Source organism: Natrix helvetica, assembly GCF_964273705.1.
Source record: "Natrix helvetica genome assembly, chromosome: 5".
NCBI classification, from domain to species: Eukaryota; Metazoa; Chordata; class Lepidosauria; order Squamata; family Natricidae; genus Natrix; species Natrix helvetica.
In genome coordinates this window covers 81,841,163-81,856,524 of record NC_138551.1, presented here as the reverse complement: position 1 = coordinate 81,856,524, position 15,362 = coordinate 81,841,163, and the positions used below count along the sequence as shown (strand labels likewise).

Below are 15,362 nucleotides of genomic sequence, written 5' to 3'. Positions count from 1 at the left end.
ACACAATTTCTTCCACCAAGGGAATTATATACAGTATAATGGCTCTTCTGCACTCTGGGAATGCTTTAATTTATGCTTTCCTTGTATGTTTTTAAACAAAGTAAGTCTTATAAAAGCATGTTAAATCTCCAGCCTGTCTTATGTAAATCTCTAATAGTGTTGTACCTGCAACTTTCTACCACTCAGCAAATGGAGAAGGTGCTATAATCTATTGCTGTCAGGTTTTAGAAAAATGCTGAGAAAAGGCAGTAGTCTAATGCTAATGCATTGCATATAGCTAATTAAAAAATGGGTGGGAAGGGAAAACTATTCTTCCATCCCGCCGTCTTCTAAAATTTAATCTTCTGAAAACCCCATAAACCAAAGTATTTGTATTCATGTGACTAACCTTGGAATTAGTTCAGCCGTTTTTTTTTCAAAAAGTCTTTGTTTGAAGATTATGACTAGAAAAACGAACGAAGGCAACTCCTTAGCTTACTTCAACAATTCCAAACTTAAGTAACTCAATTACCAATTCACACTTAATATATTAATCCTCAAACTAAGCAGTTTTCTGAACTCTCACAACATGCTAAGCTGCAAAAAAAAAAGTTGTGACTTGGTGGATTCTCCCGATTTATTTAATTAAAATATGGCAAAGAAAAGTAAAAAAGGCAATAAAGCAGCAGCAATCGAATGTGTAGAAAGGTTTCTCATATGTGTATATAACTTCATATAATGCAAACTTTCAGTAAACAAGCATGTTTCATTGTACTCGTGTATACATAGTTGACCTCTATAAGAAATTCCCTTTAAATCACAGGTAATGTCAAGTCTTTAATCTATTAATTGGGACCATACAATCCAAAACAATACAAGATTAATGCTAACCAAACTTGTTGCATTGTCTGGAATGCAACTGTTGGGTCTTTATCTGACCTGCTATAAATACAATACAATACAATACAATAGCAGAGTTGGAAGGGACCTTGGAGGTCTTTTAGTCCAACCCCCTGCCTAGGCAGGAAACCCTATATTGTTCCAGACAAATGGCTATCCAGCATCTTCTTAAAGACTTTCAGTGTTGGGGCATTCACAACTTCTGGAGGCAAGTTGTTCCACTGATTAATTGTTCTAACTGTCAGGAAATTTCTCCTCAGTTCTAAGTTGCTTCTCTCCTTGATTAGTTTCCACCCATTGCTTCTTGTTCTACCATCAGGTGCCTTGGATAATAGTTTGACTCCCTCTTCTTTGTGGCAACCCCTGAGATAATTGGAACACTGCTATCATGTCTCCCTTTTCATTAAACTAGACATACCCAGTTCCTGCAACCATTCTTCATATGTTTTAGTCTCCAGTCCTCTAATCATCTTTGTTGCTCTTCTCTGCACTCTTTCTAGAGTCTCCACATCTTTTCTACATCTTTTCTACATCGTGGTGACCAAAACTGAATGCAGTATTCCAAGTGTGGCCTTACCAAGGCATTATAAAGTGGTATTAACATTTCACGTGATCTTGATTCTATCCCTCTGTTTATGTAGCCTAGAACTGTGTTGGCTTTTTTGGCAGCTGCTGCACACTGCTGGCCCATATTTAAATGGTTGTCCACTAGGACTCCAAGATTCCTCTCACAGTTACTACTATTGAGCAAGGTATCATCTATACTGTACCTGTGCATTTTGTTTTTCTTGCCTAAATGTATCTTAAGCCTATCTTCTGGAGTGTTGGCTATTCCTGCCAGCTTGGTGTCATCTGCAAATTTGATGAGTTCCCCATTTATTCCCTCATCCAAATCATTGATGAAGATGTTGAAGAGTACTGGGCCTAAAACAGAGCCTTGGGGTACTCCACTGCATACTTCCCTCCATGTAGATGCAGTTCCATTGAGAACTACACGTTGAGTGCGGTTGGTCAGCCAGTTACCAATCTATCTGGTGGTGATGCTGTCTAACCCACATTCTTCTACTTTATCTAGTAGTAGGTTATGGTCTACCTTATCAAATGCCTTACTGAAGTCCAAGTAAACTATATCGATGGCATTCCTCTGGTCCACTAATTTTGTCACTTTGTCAAAAAATGCAATAAGATTAGTCTGACATGATCTGTTTTTGACAAACCCATGTTGGCTTATGGCTATTACTTTGTTTGCTTCTAGGTGTTCGCTAATTCAAACTCGTGGTGTGAAAAATATGCTTGGAGAGCATATTTTTGGCATTTTAATTTAAAATTCTTTTCAGAACACTAAGGACTTGTGGAACAAACGTGTTCTGAATTTGTCATCTTTGCACTGAAAACAATTTAGACAAAAGAAAGAAACATGTCAATATTGGATAGCCCTCCCCCAAGTATTTTTCTTTGTAAAATATTTTATCATATGTGTTAAATACATATAGAAAGACACACTTCCTCAAAATAAATTTTTTGATCCTATTAGTGTCTCTAAAAATGGGCTCAAAACATATAAAAGGTGTTTTCTTCTTCAGAAACTTCCTCTTAAAATAAGGTATTCATTGGGCATCTTTACATTAGTTTTTAAATTTCTATATTGTGTCTAGGAATAGAATTTTGGTTTTTCCAAGCACTGCTGTATCCTACTTCATTATTTATTTATTGGAACTATTTGTCACCCATCTCATTTCAAAGTTACTCTGGATGGCTTACATCTTTAAAAGCATTAAAATAATAAAAGATAAATATTTCTAAAACAGTAAAAATGAAATTACAATGAAATTAGTTAAAAGATGGCATGGGAAGGAGCAGGATGTGCAGGGGGCACAGGAGGGATCGCCTCTTAATTCATCAATCACTTCCAGTATGAAGTTCCCCCATTGAAGCCCCAAGCCAATTGGCAAAGCCAAGTCTTCAGTCCATTATGAAAAGTCAGAAGGGTGGGAGTCAATCTTACTTCAAGGGGGTAAGAAGTTCCAAAGGGGACAAGCCACAGTAGATAAAGCCCTTCTCTTGGTCCCCACTAGTGACTGACTGACTTTCCCAGCCAAACTGTTCTTAAAGTTTGTATGCAGAGAGTGGCAATCTGATATTAGGACTTAACAGGTATCCAGGTATCCTGGATAGTCTAATACAGGGATGTCAAACTGAAGGTCTGGGGGTCATATCAGGCCCATGAGGTGCTTAGATCTGGCCTGCGGGGCCATCCTGGAAACAGCGCTCAGGACTGGCCTTCAGTGCTTCTCCCAACAAAAACAAAATTAGGGGGTGTGTGGGCAGCCCTCCCAAACTCCATTTTCACTGGCAGAGGGTTGCAGGAGGCCTTTGCAACGAGAAATGAAGCTCAGGAGTCCAGTTTTCGCTGGGAGAGCACTCGGTCCAACACAGGTGCCCCCAACATGAGTGATGTCAAACTGGCCATGCCCACTCTGGCCATGCCGGCCTCCCAAGATCAAACACAATCCTGATTCAGCTCTCAATGAAATCAAGTTTGACACCCCTGGTCTAATAAATCCTTTTTTTCTGTTGCCACTGTCCTCTTGGTGATCCATCTGCATTTCTTAAGCAGCCTGAATCTTGCGCCATTAAAGTGGCTGAACAGCCACCATTCCAGAGGTGGGTTCCTACGAGTTCGGACCAGTTCAGCCGAGTAGGTAGTAATTTGGCCTACCACGACCCCGAACCAGTTCTCTCGGCAGCACCATAGATGCTACCATCTTGGTTTTTGGCTTCTGCGCATGCGCAGAAAAATTTTTTTAGTACTGTATATGCGCACGGCACATCACTGAGCGAACCAGCAGTAGCAGCAGCCAGAACCCTCCTCTGCACCATTCTATACTTCTTATGCACATTCTTATGCACATTCTCTGCAGAGATTAGCAGTGCTCTGAATCTCTATTGAAAGCTAATAACATTGCTAGCCATTGTTGCCACTTTAATGTCATTTTTATTACCCCTTCTGCTTTCTTTTATCTTTACGGCTTCAAATCTCACTCTTTTTTTTCATTCAGCCCTCTTTCCTCCCATATGTCATGATATTCCTCTATAGCTGAACACTTTTAAAGGATCATCTTATCTGGCCATGAATGGGGGAACCTTGAAGGATCAATGCAAGAAGAAAAATAGAAACATTTCTACTTTCTGATGTCTCTCCACATAGGGAGAAACCCTCTGGACTTTTTTTTAGAAAAACAAACTAAAAATTTGGTACAAACACAAAGAAAAAAAACCCCAATTAATTTAAAAAGTTTTTGTTATGTGTTATGGATCATTCTGAACCTAAAGAGCTTGAGTAGAAGGAGCATCAGCCTGCATTAAAAGAATTAATTGAAAAGTCTATACCTAAGGAGACACAGTTTCACACTGGGTCAAGCTGACTGAGACCATGAGTTCAGTAAAGTCATGAGGCTAGCAACACATCATAAATTATGAAAGAAAGACTTGGCAAAAGTACTTGGCAAAAATATCAAGCTGATAGCTAGGTTCTATAAAAGAAATGATGGTTTGATTGGCTTCTTATGGAAATATTCTGATTATGTAACTGTGACTAACAATATATTGTATTGGGTTACCGGGAACCTTTGATTGGAAATTGACTTTTCTTCCCAAATGCAGACTTTTTCTTTTTGTAAAACTAAGTTCTTGTTCCTGGTTTCCATGCAAGATGCTTTAACATTGTAATGTGCATTGTTCTGCTTCAATGAAGTATTTATGACTGCAATAAATTCCTTACCTTTGTAGCAGAAATTGGCTGTGTGTGTGTGTGTGTGTGTGTGTGTGTGTGTGTGCGCGCGCGCGTGCATGCAATTGGCAGCAAAGAACTCTGGGTTTCAAGTGACATCATTCTACATGCGAAGCAAGAGTTACAGCCTATGTGCTATTACAGTGCTTGTGGTAATGTTAGATGTAAAAGACATTGGAAAGACACAGGGCAGTATGCTTGTCCTATCTACCTGTCAGTACATTTGTATGTTTTAACTTATCCATATAAATTCAATTCACTTTGCATGTCTATGAAGACTGCCCACAGGTCTTACCTCATTCTCCATAGAATGTGGGGATGAATTGGTGCATGCATAGTGCAGTCTTCAGATGATAATCAAATAAATTTCATTGAGAGTTATTCCTAGTAAAAAGGATAGTAGTACCACATCCCTGCCCACAATGGGAAACTGAAAGTTTGAAAGGGTCTGCCACAACGATATAAGTTTTCTGAGTAATTAACTAAAAAACACTTAAGACTTAGAGAGTTCAAATCTGCCTTGTAACATGAATCATAGTAGTTTTCTATCAGGGAAACTTATAGCTCCAGCTTCTAGAAAATCTGGAATCTGAGTTGTTTTACACAGAGGACAAATAATGCTGTCATCTTCTCCACTCACGGATACACAATAGTTTCCCTTTGTATTACTGGCATGTTATCGTCATCATCAGCCATTCACTTGTGTTCAACCCTCACCTACTATAGGGATCAGCACTCCCCATGCCCCTCTGTCTCACACTGTCCTTCAGATCCACTATGATCATCCCAGTGTAATATTTCATCGCGTCTACCCAGCAGGTATCAGGGTGATCCCTTATTCTTTTTCCGTTCACCATTCCCAGCATGATTGACTTTTCAAGTAAATCAGCTCTCATGACATGGCCAAAGTATGACAGTCTCTGTTTTATTGGCTTCAAGTGATATTTTTGGTGAGGTTTGGTCTCGGACTTTGTTTATTTTTGCAGTCCAAGTGGTGAGTAATAGTCACCTCCAGCACCACAGTTCAGAGGTGTGATCTTGGACTAAATGCTATGCTAGATTAGCTGAATTGGATAACACTTGCTACAGGGTAATGTCTTTTGAAGCTGCTATAGATGTCTGTCTGTAGGCTTTAAAGGTAGACAGTCTGTTTGGTTTCCTTCTTCAATTTTTGACTCAGAAGCTTCAAGTGAAATTGAAACCAACTGTGTTCTAATCTAAAGCAAAATTAAGTAACTCAGTAGCACTTGTACTCATAATTTATAATAGTTTATGAAAAAGGGTTTTTCTCCCTTGTTCTCATGAACCTTTGACCTTTGCCTTATAATATATAAACAAAATATCAAAGGAAAAACAAATTTGTAATTAGACTTATTATATCTAGCTGAGTTTTATCAAAGAAAGTTAAAACATATTCACAAATCTCTCTGCTTTGTCTCTACTCACTGCTCAAGTGAACAAATTCATGAAATCCTGGATGCAATGCTTAATCTTATACTACAGATGGAAGGCAATTAGCTAAGGTTATTAATTTACCATTATCGGGTTGCTTCCGCTTTTAATTGGCTGTAAAAAGATTGATAAAGGGGGCACTGAATGTCTACACCCAAAGGAAGCCTATTAGAGAACAAGGGAAGAAAAGACAAAAACAAATGGAATCAGTGGGGAAGCACAAGGAAAGAGTTTTTATAAAGCATACTGATTTGGGCGATTTAAAGCCTAATATTTTTCCTAGGCAAGGTTTTCCTGTGGGGTCTGGGAAATGTGTGACTGTTGTTAAGAAATATGTTAGATAATACATATTAAGGCTGTGTGCCCATTTCCTTAATCTCTTGTCCACCAAGGCACTACAGGTGTGTTTCTTTATTCATTCCACTAACTGAATACCCATGCTCCGCTACGAAACTATGTGATCGGGCTTGATAAATTGACACTTGAAAATAAAGTAATTACCATCCCCACAGAGGCGTCTCCTATCTTATCCCCTTCTCTCCCCCAGTCTAATTCCTTAGCATCAGAGAGTTTTTCAGGTGCAGAGAGGGAGTAGAATGACCAGATCATTAGTATTTTTTGTAGTATTATTAACACACTCTGATGCTAAGGAGTTCTACTTCTCCTCCCCACCTGAAAACAACTCTGTTCCAACTGTCACATGGGCATGGGCAGCATGTGACTCATCCGGCCTGTGGGCTGAGTGCTTAGACATTGAAAAACCCTTTCTTAGCGAGCACCTAGTAGCCAAGAGGAATATGCATGCCAAATTTCAAGTTTGTAGGCTTTACGGTTCTGGAGATCTCGTGATGATGTGTGAGTGGTATTTCACAGATTCTGTTGTACAGAAGATCTCTCAAATAACAAATCAGAAGTAGAATTTCAAGTCATGGCCTGTCAAAAAAATTGAGCACGTGCATTAGTGTGCTTCACCTTTTCTGTAGCTGAATCTTCTCCATTTTACATAGAACCAAAGTTCATAGACTTGGAAGTTACCTATTTGCTTGCTTCCGGTTAATTCATGCCATTCATATCTGGCAAGATGGACGTGCTCTAGGTCCCATCTATTAAACAATGCCATCTGCTGGGACTCAGGAAGTGTGCCTCATCTATTACAAAAATCTACCCTTTTAAACACCATATCCTCTGAGATTTGTAGAGCCCTGCCTTTGCTAGTATTTTAGAAATCCTTGAAGACTTCGATGTTCCCTTGATCATGGGATCTGTTTGGTGAGGTGAGCCTGTCCCTGTTTCGCTTTTTTATTATTGTTGGAGTTGAGTTTATCTCAAGCAACAATTGCATTCATTTTTTTTACGGAGTTATTCTAATGCCCATGCCCTAAAGTTGCGATGACTGATTATATAAATTAAGGCAATCAAGTTCATCATGGTCATAGATAAATAACACTCATCTGGTTTCTGTAATTAACTAAAGCTGTAATCCCGGATGCTGTTTGATGAATTGAAACATCTGCAAAAAATTGATGCAGTCCTAGAAATGTGTTTGATCAGCCATAATGTTTTGATAGAAGAGACTGTCAGTGTATATTCATGAACTGGAATAGGGCTTAGTAACAAGGTCAACTAATGGGAGCTGAAACAGTTTGGAGCCTCAGTGTGGCTTAGCTATGCAGCTCTGAGTCTGTGCTGTAAACTAGTCTGTCTGCTGCTCTGAACTGAAACTGAAATTCTTGTCTCCTCTGCCTGTGTTTTGCTTATATTTACTAACACATTGGAAAATCTCCTTTTGTGTTATATTATATAAAATATATATTATATATGAATCCTGCTGAATCAGTTACCTTTGTATGCTTTCTGGATGTGATTGCTGCAACAAACTCTGATAGAGACAAAGTGGTTTTGTGGCAATTCTGTACAGGTTAGTCACATTGGCCTGCAAATTTCCCCTTGACCACCAGTCTGGAGCAACAAAGCGAATCAAATTAATAATCATAAAATGAATACTGGAAAACGGGCTGCTTGGGAGGGGGGAGAAACAAATGTCCCCAAGTTTTTTAAAGAAGGTGTGTTCATTCATTCATTCTGGATTTAAGAATCTTTTTTTTTAATGTTTTGCAGGATATGAATGATTACTCCCCAGTATTTAGCAAAACTCTGTACAGGGGCATGGTTGCGCCAGATGCGATCAAGGGCACAGTTATCACAACAGTGGAAGCAGAAGATCAGGACCCACCGGTAAGCAAAGAAAGGCTTTCTTAATATATTTTTTTAATGCAAGAAGAATTTCTTTTAAAACCACATAAATGGATTTAATCCTCTAAACAATGGAAGTGATTACTGCATATGGATTTCACAGCAGTCGCTTTAATACTAGCCTATCCTGAAGCTGCACTTCAATTACTGTTTCCAAGATGGATAAGCTACAATGCAAATCTTTTCCCCCACCACAACCTGCATTTTCCCCACTCTGTGGCCCAGGTTTCTTTTTGATGGAATAATTGCTGTTAGAAATCTTTAGTGGGCCTCAGCATGCAGATGGAACAAGGGATAAGCAAGAAATGCATTTCAAATAGCTAATCAGCTAGTTCAAATAACTCTGTAGTTCCAACAGGAAATAAATATTTTGAAGGGTTATTATTCCTGTGTTTTGTCATTTCTTCAAATCTTTCAGCAAGAAATGTACCTGTCGAAAAAGCCTAATTAAACTCTTAAAAAAGGAGTGCAGGTTTTGACAACTGCATGTGATTAAGTATTTTCTTCCCAACAATGTTCACTCACTGAATCGAAAGTGCTCTTAATGCCGCCAGGATTCTCCAAGGTTTTTGGAAGAATGGCTACATTTGGAATTTTGAAAACATGTTGTAGGCACGTTCACAAAATGGCTGCCAAACTAGGTGTAACACTAACTACCGATGTTATTATTGTCATTAACCAGCACAGCAACATTAACTGGAGAGCCAGTTTGCTATAGCGCTGGGTTGGAAACCAGGAGACTGTGAGTTCTAGTCTTCTTTTAAGGCATGAAAGCCAGCTGAGTGACTTTGGGCCAGGCACTCTTTGTCAGCCCAGCTCGCCTCACAGGGTTGTTGTTGTGGGGAAAATAGAAGGAGGAAGGAGTATTAGGCACGTTTGCCACCTTGAGTTACTTATAAAGTACCAGTAAGTAGTAAAGGTGGGATTAAAATGGATTAGGAAAGGAGTTGATATGTAGTCATAATGTAGAAGGATACCAAATAATTTTCTCTCTTAGTTTATGACAGGGGTGTCCAAACTTGGGAACTTTAAGACTTGTGGACTTCAACTCCCAGAATTCCCCAGCCAGCCATGCTGGCTGGGGAATTCTGGGAGTTGAAGTCCACAAGTCTTAAAGTTCCCAAGTTTGGACACCCCTGGTTTACTATGTTTATATGAAATACTGGAAGCCAACAATTATTAACTTTCTAATTTAGAAAACTTCAGGTAGACCTCGATTTACAACTGTTCGTTTAATGACCGTTTAAAGTTACAACAGCACTGAAAAAAGTGACTTATGACCAGTTTTCACACTTATAACCATTGCAGCATTCCCGTGATCATGTGGTCAAATATTATGCCCTTAGGAATTGACTCATATTTATGACAGTTGTAGTGTCCTACATGACACCCTTTTGTGACTTACTGACAAGCAAAGTCAGTGGGAAAGCTAGATTCACTTAACAACAGCTTGTCTGATTTAACAACTATTGTGATTCACTTAACAATTATGGTAACAAAGGTTGTAAATTTGGAACAAACTCGCTTTACAAGTGTTTCACTTAGCAACAGAAATTTTGGACTCAATTGTGACCGTAAGTCAAGGTTTACCTCTGTACATATATCACAACTTTGACGGCATGGACAGTATCAGACCTCTAATATCTCTGGAAATGTTTATTTAATTAGAAGGTTGTCACGATGTTAAAAAGTTTGCTAGGCCTGAACTGCCTAAACTGACATTCAAGAGTTAAACTAAGAAAGCTTTATTGCGCAGGTCATAAAACAAAATGTTATCTGAAAGTGATTTATTGCGCACGCGTTACACATTCCAAAATTCCTCTCTTTTTTGTTCGGCAGCCAACTTTGGCAGACGTAGCTTTCATTATCAAAATGTAACCAATTAGTTATTTTCTGTTTCATTTACTTTTTATTTTATTATTAAAGTTTGTTTATTAATTAGAATATTTTAAAAGACTTTTATTTTTTTCTCAATATCTCAAAAGATATGCGGAAGGGAATCAGCCACGGTCCATTGATCTCAGATTTCCTCAGGGCATTTTTTTTCCCTGACAACTTGGTAGCAGAGTTTTGGTTTTGATGATACCAGCTGAGATGGTTACAATTTATGGCTGTATTTTCTCTTCGCGCTATCTTAAGATAACCGACTAAGGCTAATTAGCCATGTCAAAGAAGAGAAAGAAAAGAAAAAAACACGGACATGGAAAGCGCTCGAAAGAATTCATTCCCTCGGACACAGAGGAGCAAGATTCTTCAGGTGCCGAGCCAAATGTGGGGGAAGGAGCTACAGAAGGCAAGATCTACGGACTGAGGTCAGTAAACCTCCCTCATTATCAAGATACAATTAATGAACGGCAAAAGTCTAAACGGCAACTGCCGGCAGAAAAAAAATCCTCCCACGCAGAAAGCAAAGTTTATGAAATCTCCCCAAATGATGAGCAAGAAATGCAAAGCTATCTGTATCGATTAAAGCTGTTTGAAAAATATACTAGGGAGGTGAGAGAGTGCTTTAACGAAATAAAGCGAAGTAGGAGGAGCTCCCCCACTCCCAAAATATTTGAGGACGCCATCTTGTCTTCAAAACAACAGCCTAAGACACACCCCACAGAGTTCATTGGTCAATCAGAACAAAGAGACATGTACACGTCACCGAGGTCACGTGGTCCCTTTGAGTCAACTGAACTTCCGCATACGTATAGAAAGGTGAGGCAGCCAAAAAGTGAGGCTGCACTGCCATCTGCTGGCGGAGAAAAATTATTACAGCAAAAGATAAAGCAATTGGACCAGATTTTTAGAGATCTGTCTATGAGTTTTACAGAAGCCCAAACTTTGCCCCCACCCCCTGGCGGTGTCGAATCCTCCCTAGATGAAAAAAGGCAAAGCGAAAGGCGAATTCGAGGAAGCCAATTTGATGTTGCCACGCAAAGGCCAATGATGCAACCCCAGCATCCCCTGGTTCAACAACCAGATTTGCAACCAGAGCAACAAATTGTTCCTCAGCAGGTATTCACAGTCACCCCCTTGACTGGTGAGTCCAAATTAAAGGAGTCAGGAGAGAATTATAAAGCCTGGGTCAGTGAAATTGCGCTCTTGCTTCGAAGAGAAGGCACACATTCCATGATTTTTAATCCTCCTCCTCCACCGTGGACGCCTGCAATAAGAGACCTCGAAAACAGAGCAATCACGACTTTACTCATGTCAATGGAAATTGAGATCCAAGGTATCTTTCCACCTGATGCAACTGCCCAAGAAATATGGGCTATTTTGGAAGATTGCTACAGGCCCGTTTCAATTGAATCTTCATGTTTGCTCATGTCCGAGTTCCATGGTTCGAAGTTGAAACCTGGTGAACGAATTGGTGGACATTTGACCAAACTGAAAAGAATGAGAAGTGAATTGAGACAAAATGGCCATGTAATCGATGATATCCAAATGATTAGCATCATCATTAACTCATTGAATTATGAATGGAAAGATGCTGTTGCAAAGATTAACTACGTGCCTATTGCTCAACGCACAGTTAACCATGTTTGCAGACTTTTAGTGGAAGACGAAGCTATCAGGTTAGCTACCCCACATCTGCAACGGCCTCCAGCATCAAAGGCTCCAGCCAGACGTCCCTTCCGAGGAAGAGGCTACGCTCCAAGGATGCCAAAATGCTACACCTGCAACCGTGTGGGACATGACACCCGGGATTGTCCCCAACGAGTTCCAGCTCCCGCCACGTACCAGCCCAGAGGAACAGATTCCAGAGGCAGAGGTAGAGGCGGAAGACAAGGTCGTCGTGGTCCAAGGCGTGATTCACAAGCTCCACTTGCGACACTGGCCATAACCAACGTTCCACAACCTGATCCAAAGTTCGACAGACGTCTTTTGTGGACTTTAGATAGTGGAGCAGCTGTGCACGTTACCCACAGAAGGGAACTTTTCACAGAGATGGGCGAACCAGAGCCCGAGTATCGAGAACTGTATTCCTTCACCAACCACACTTGCAAGGTTATGGGAAAAGGAACTGTTTACATTGAAGAGCTCGATACACACATCCCTGATGTTTATTACATACCTTCAGCAACCAGTAATTTGCTTAGTCAAAGTCACTTGTCTAGAGAGTTAAAGTTCCAGGTTCACCACCTCGAAAAAGCAAGTTACTTAGTTAAAGATGGTGATATTGTTGCTGAAACCATGCTGATTGGTGGTGTTTATTACTTAAAGCCAAAGCCTAAAGGGCAAGCACAGGCAAGTATGCAAACTCCAAAAAGGCACAACGCAGACCCAGAGAGAGTTGTCCCAGAGAGAGAAAGCGTTACTGTGCCAAAGGCTCCTAAAGCCAACAAACAGAGAAAACAAAAACAGATTGCTCAGAGCAAGCCTGAGGGTCCTCATGAAACTGTTAATGTTGAGAATTCACTAACTGGTAAACCTTTGCATTCCAGGTGTATTCATAAGTGGCACAGAAGATTGGGGCATGCCAGTTTCCGTGTTCTTAGAAAGATGCCGGAGTTCGCAAAAGGTTTGGATCTAAAGGGGTGTAAGGTGTTTTTGGATTGTGCGGTTTGCAAAAAGGCTAAATCCAAGGCGGCTGCAATTCCCAAACACGCTACACGCTGGTCAACACGCATTTTTGATTTGGTACACACTGACATAGTGGGTCCTTTCCCACCAACACTTGGTGGCAGAAAGTATTTTTTAACAATTGTAGATAATCATTCTAGATATGGATTTGTATATCCTATGAGAGAGAAATCTGAGACCTTTCAGATCTTTAAAGACTTTGCAGCGTTTGTTTCTACACAATACCAAGTTCGCATCGCCAGAATCCAGAGTGACCGTGGTGCAGAATTCATGTCTCAGCGTTTCCAGGACTGGATGCGTAAAAATGGAATTCTTCATCAGACATCTGCTCCATATACACCGGCTCATAACGGAGTCGTAGAAAGAAGACAAGGGGTTCTACAAACCATGATGCGTTGTCTTCTAGAAGATGCCAATCTCAGTAACGCATACTGGGGTGAAGCAATCAAATATGCAAATTACATTGTCAACCGTACTTGGAGCAGTGTAATCAATCAAACTCCTTTCTACATGCTGTATGGCTACAAGACTGATCTCAAGAACCTCCATATTTTTGGTTCATATGCTATGGTGAACACTCCCTTAAGTCAAAGAAGAAAGGGAGGTACAGTAGCAAAGAGACTGAGATTTATGGGTATTGATGATAATTCAAAATGGTACAAATTCATTGATACTAAACATGTGATTGTCATTTCACAATCTGCTAATTTTGAGGAAGACATTGACTGGTCCAGGATTCATTCCAATGATCCTGAAGTTTATTTTCCTAGAGATGGTGTTCCAGATGCCACGCAGCCTGATGACAATTCGCAGGCAGATGTTCCTTCTACCAGTTCTTCACAACCTGATGTTCCGTCTTCGCAAGCCGCGGATGCTGATGCTAGCGACGAACGTGAGGACGAGGATGATGATGAAGAAGAAGAAGACTGGACTGATGTTCCTAGACGCTCCAAGAGGGCCACAAAAGGAATCCCTCCACAACGTTATTCATGGCAACTGACAAAAACACCAGTACCTTTGATTTGCAACGTTACTCTTCCTCCTGAGACATTCACACAAATCAAACAGCTTCCTGATTCAGAACAAGACAAATGGTATGATGCAATGCAGGATGAAATGGACAGTTTGAAGAAACTTAATGTATTCACACCTGCAAAACCTCCAGCAAATAAGAAAGTCATTGGCACCCGATGGGTCTACAGAATCAAGAAGAAACCAAATGGTGAGTCTTTATACAAAGCCAGACTTGTAGCTCAGGGTTTCGCTCAACGTTATCCTGAGGACTACACAAACACTTACTCACCAACAGTCAGAACTGAAAGTGTAAAAATTGCTTTAACCACTGCAACTATTCTTGGTTTAGAAGTTTTTCAATTTGATGTGGACACAGCTTATCTACATGCAGACCTAGATGAAGAGATCTACGTGAGAAGCCCTCCAGGATTCCGAAAGCAAGAAGGGGATACCTGGTTCCTGAACAAAAGTCTTTATGGTCTGAAACAGTCAGGTTTAATGTGGTATTTATGTCTTACTGACAAACTAAATTCAATGGGCTTTATTAAGTCCGAAACTGATGAATGCGTGTTCACAAAAAGATCTAACAATGCATATGAGATAATTCTTGTTTATGTTGATGATATTGTTTATATTGGTCCAAATAAGAAAATGAGTGAGATTTTTGCCAAAAGTTTGCAGAGATACTTCACACTAAAATCTTTAGGACACATTAGCACTTATTTAGGTGTTCAAATTGAAAAGACACAGAAGGGGTTTAGTCTTTCACAAGAGGAGAAAATTGACCACATTCTACATCATTGCAACATGAAAGATGCTAGCACAACAAAGACACCCATGCAAACAGATTTTCACAACTTAACACATGAACCAAGTCCTGAGTTCGAGGATCAAACACTCTATCGTTCAGTCATTGGTTCACTATTATACATTAGTAGTTGGACCAGACCTGACATCGCACTTAGTGTTAATCTTTTATCACGACACGTAGGTAAGGCAACACAATTTCATTGGTCATGCATTAAGAAGTTGTTGAAATACCTGAAACACACTAAGCACATGAAGTTATTGCTAGAACCAACACACACTGATCAACCAAAGTTGATTTGTTTTGTTGATTCCGACTGGGCGAGCGACAAGAAGTCACGCAAAAGCACTTCTGGTTACATGATGTTCCTAAATGGTTGTCCTGTTCACTGGCAAGTGAGAAAACAGAGTTTTGTTTCATGTTCATCTACTGAAGCTGAATATGCTTGTGTTTCAGATGCTTGTAATTCTCTAACGTGGTTTGATGCTTTGATCACAGATATCTGGACACGTCCGATTCGACCAATCACCGTGATGGAAGATAATGTATCTGTTGTCTATATTTCTGAGTCACATTTTACAGGTTCTAGGTCCA

The 15,362-nt window shown here is 40.0% G+C and overlaps 1 protein-coding gene across 6 annotated transcripts in view; it reads left to right on the top strand.

Annotated features, from left to right (window-relative positions):
• The window catches only part of PCDH15 (protocadherin related 15), a gene marked incomplete at its 3' end in the record, with an annotated part of 825,229 nt that overhangs the window by 665,576 nt on the left and 144,291 nt on the right, over window positions 1–15,362 (top strand). For all 6 annotated transcript variants that reach the window (XM_081954012.1, XM_081954014.1, XM_081954013.1 and 3 more), the window contains one exon: window positions 8,240–8,356. In XM_081954012.1, the coding sequence (XP_081810138.1) occupies window positions 8,240–8,356 (117 nt within the window). The remainder of the gene's footprint in view (window positions 1–8,239; window positions 8,357–15,362) is intronic.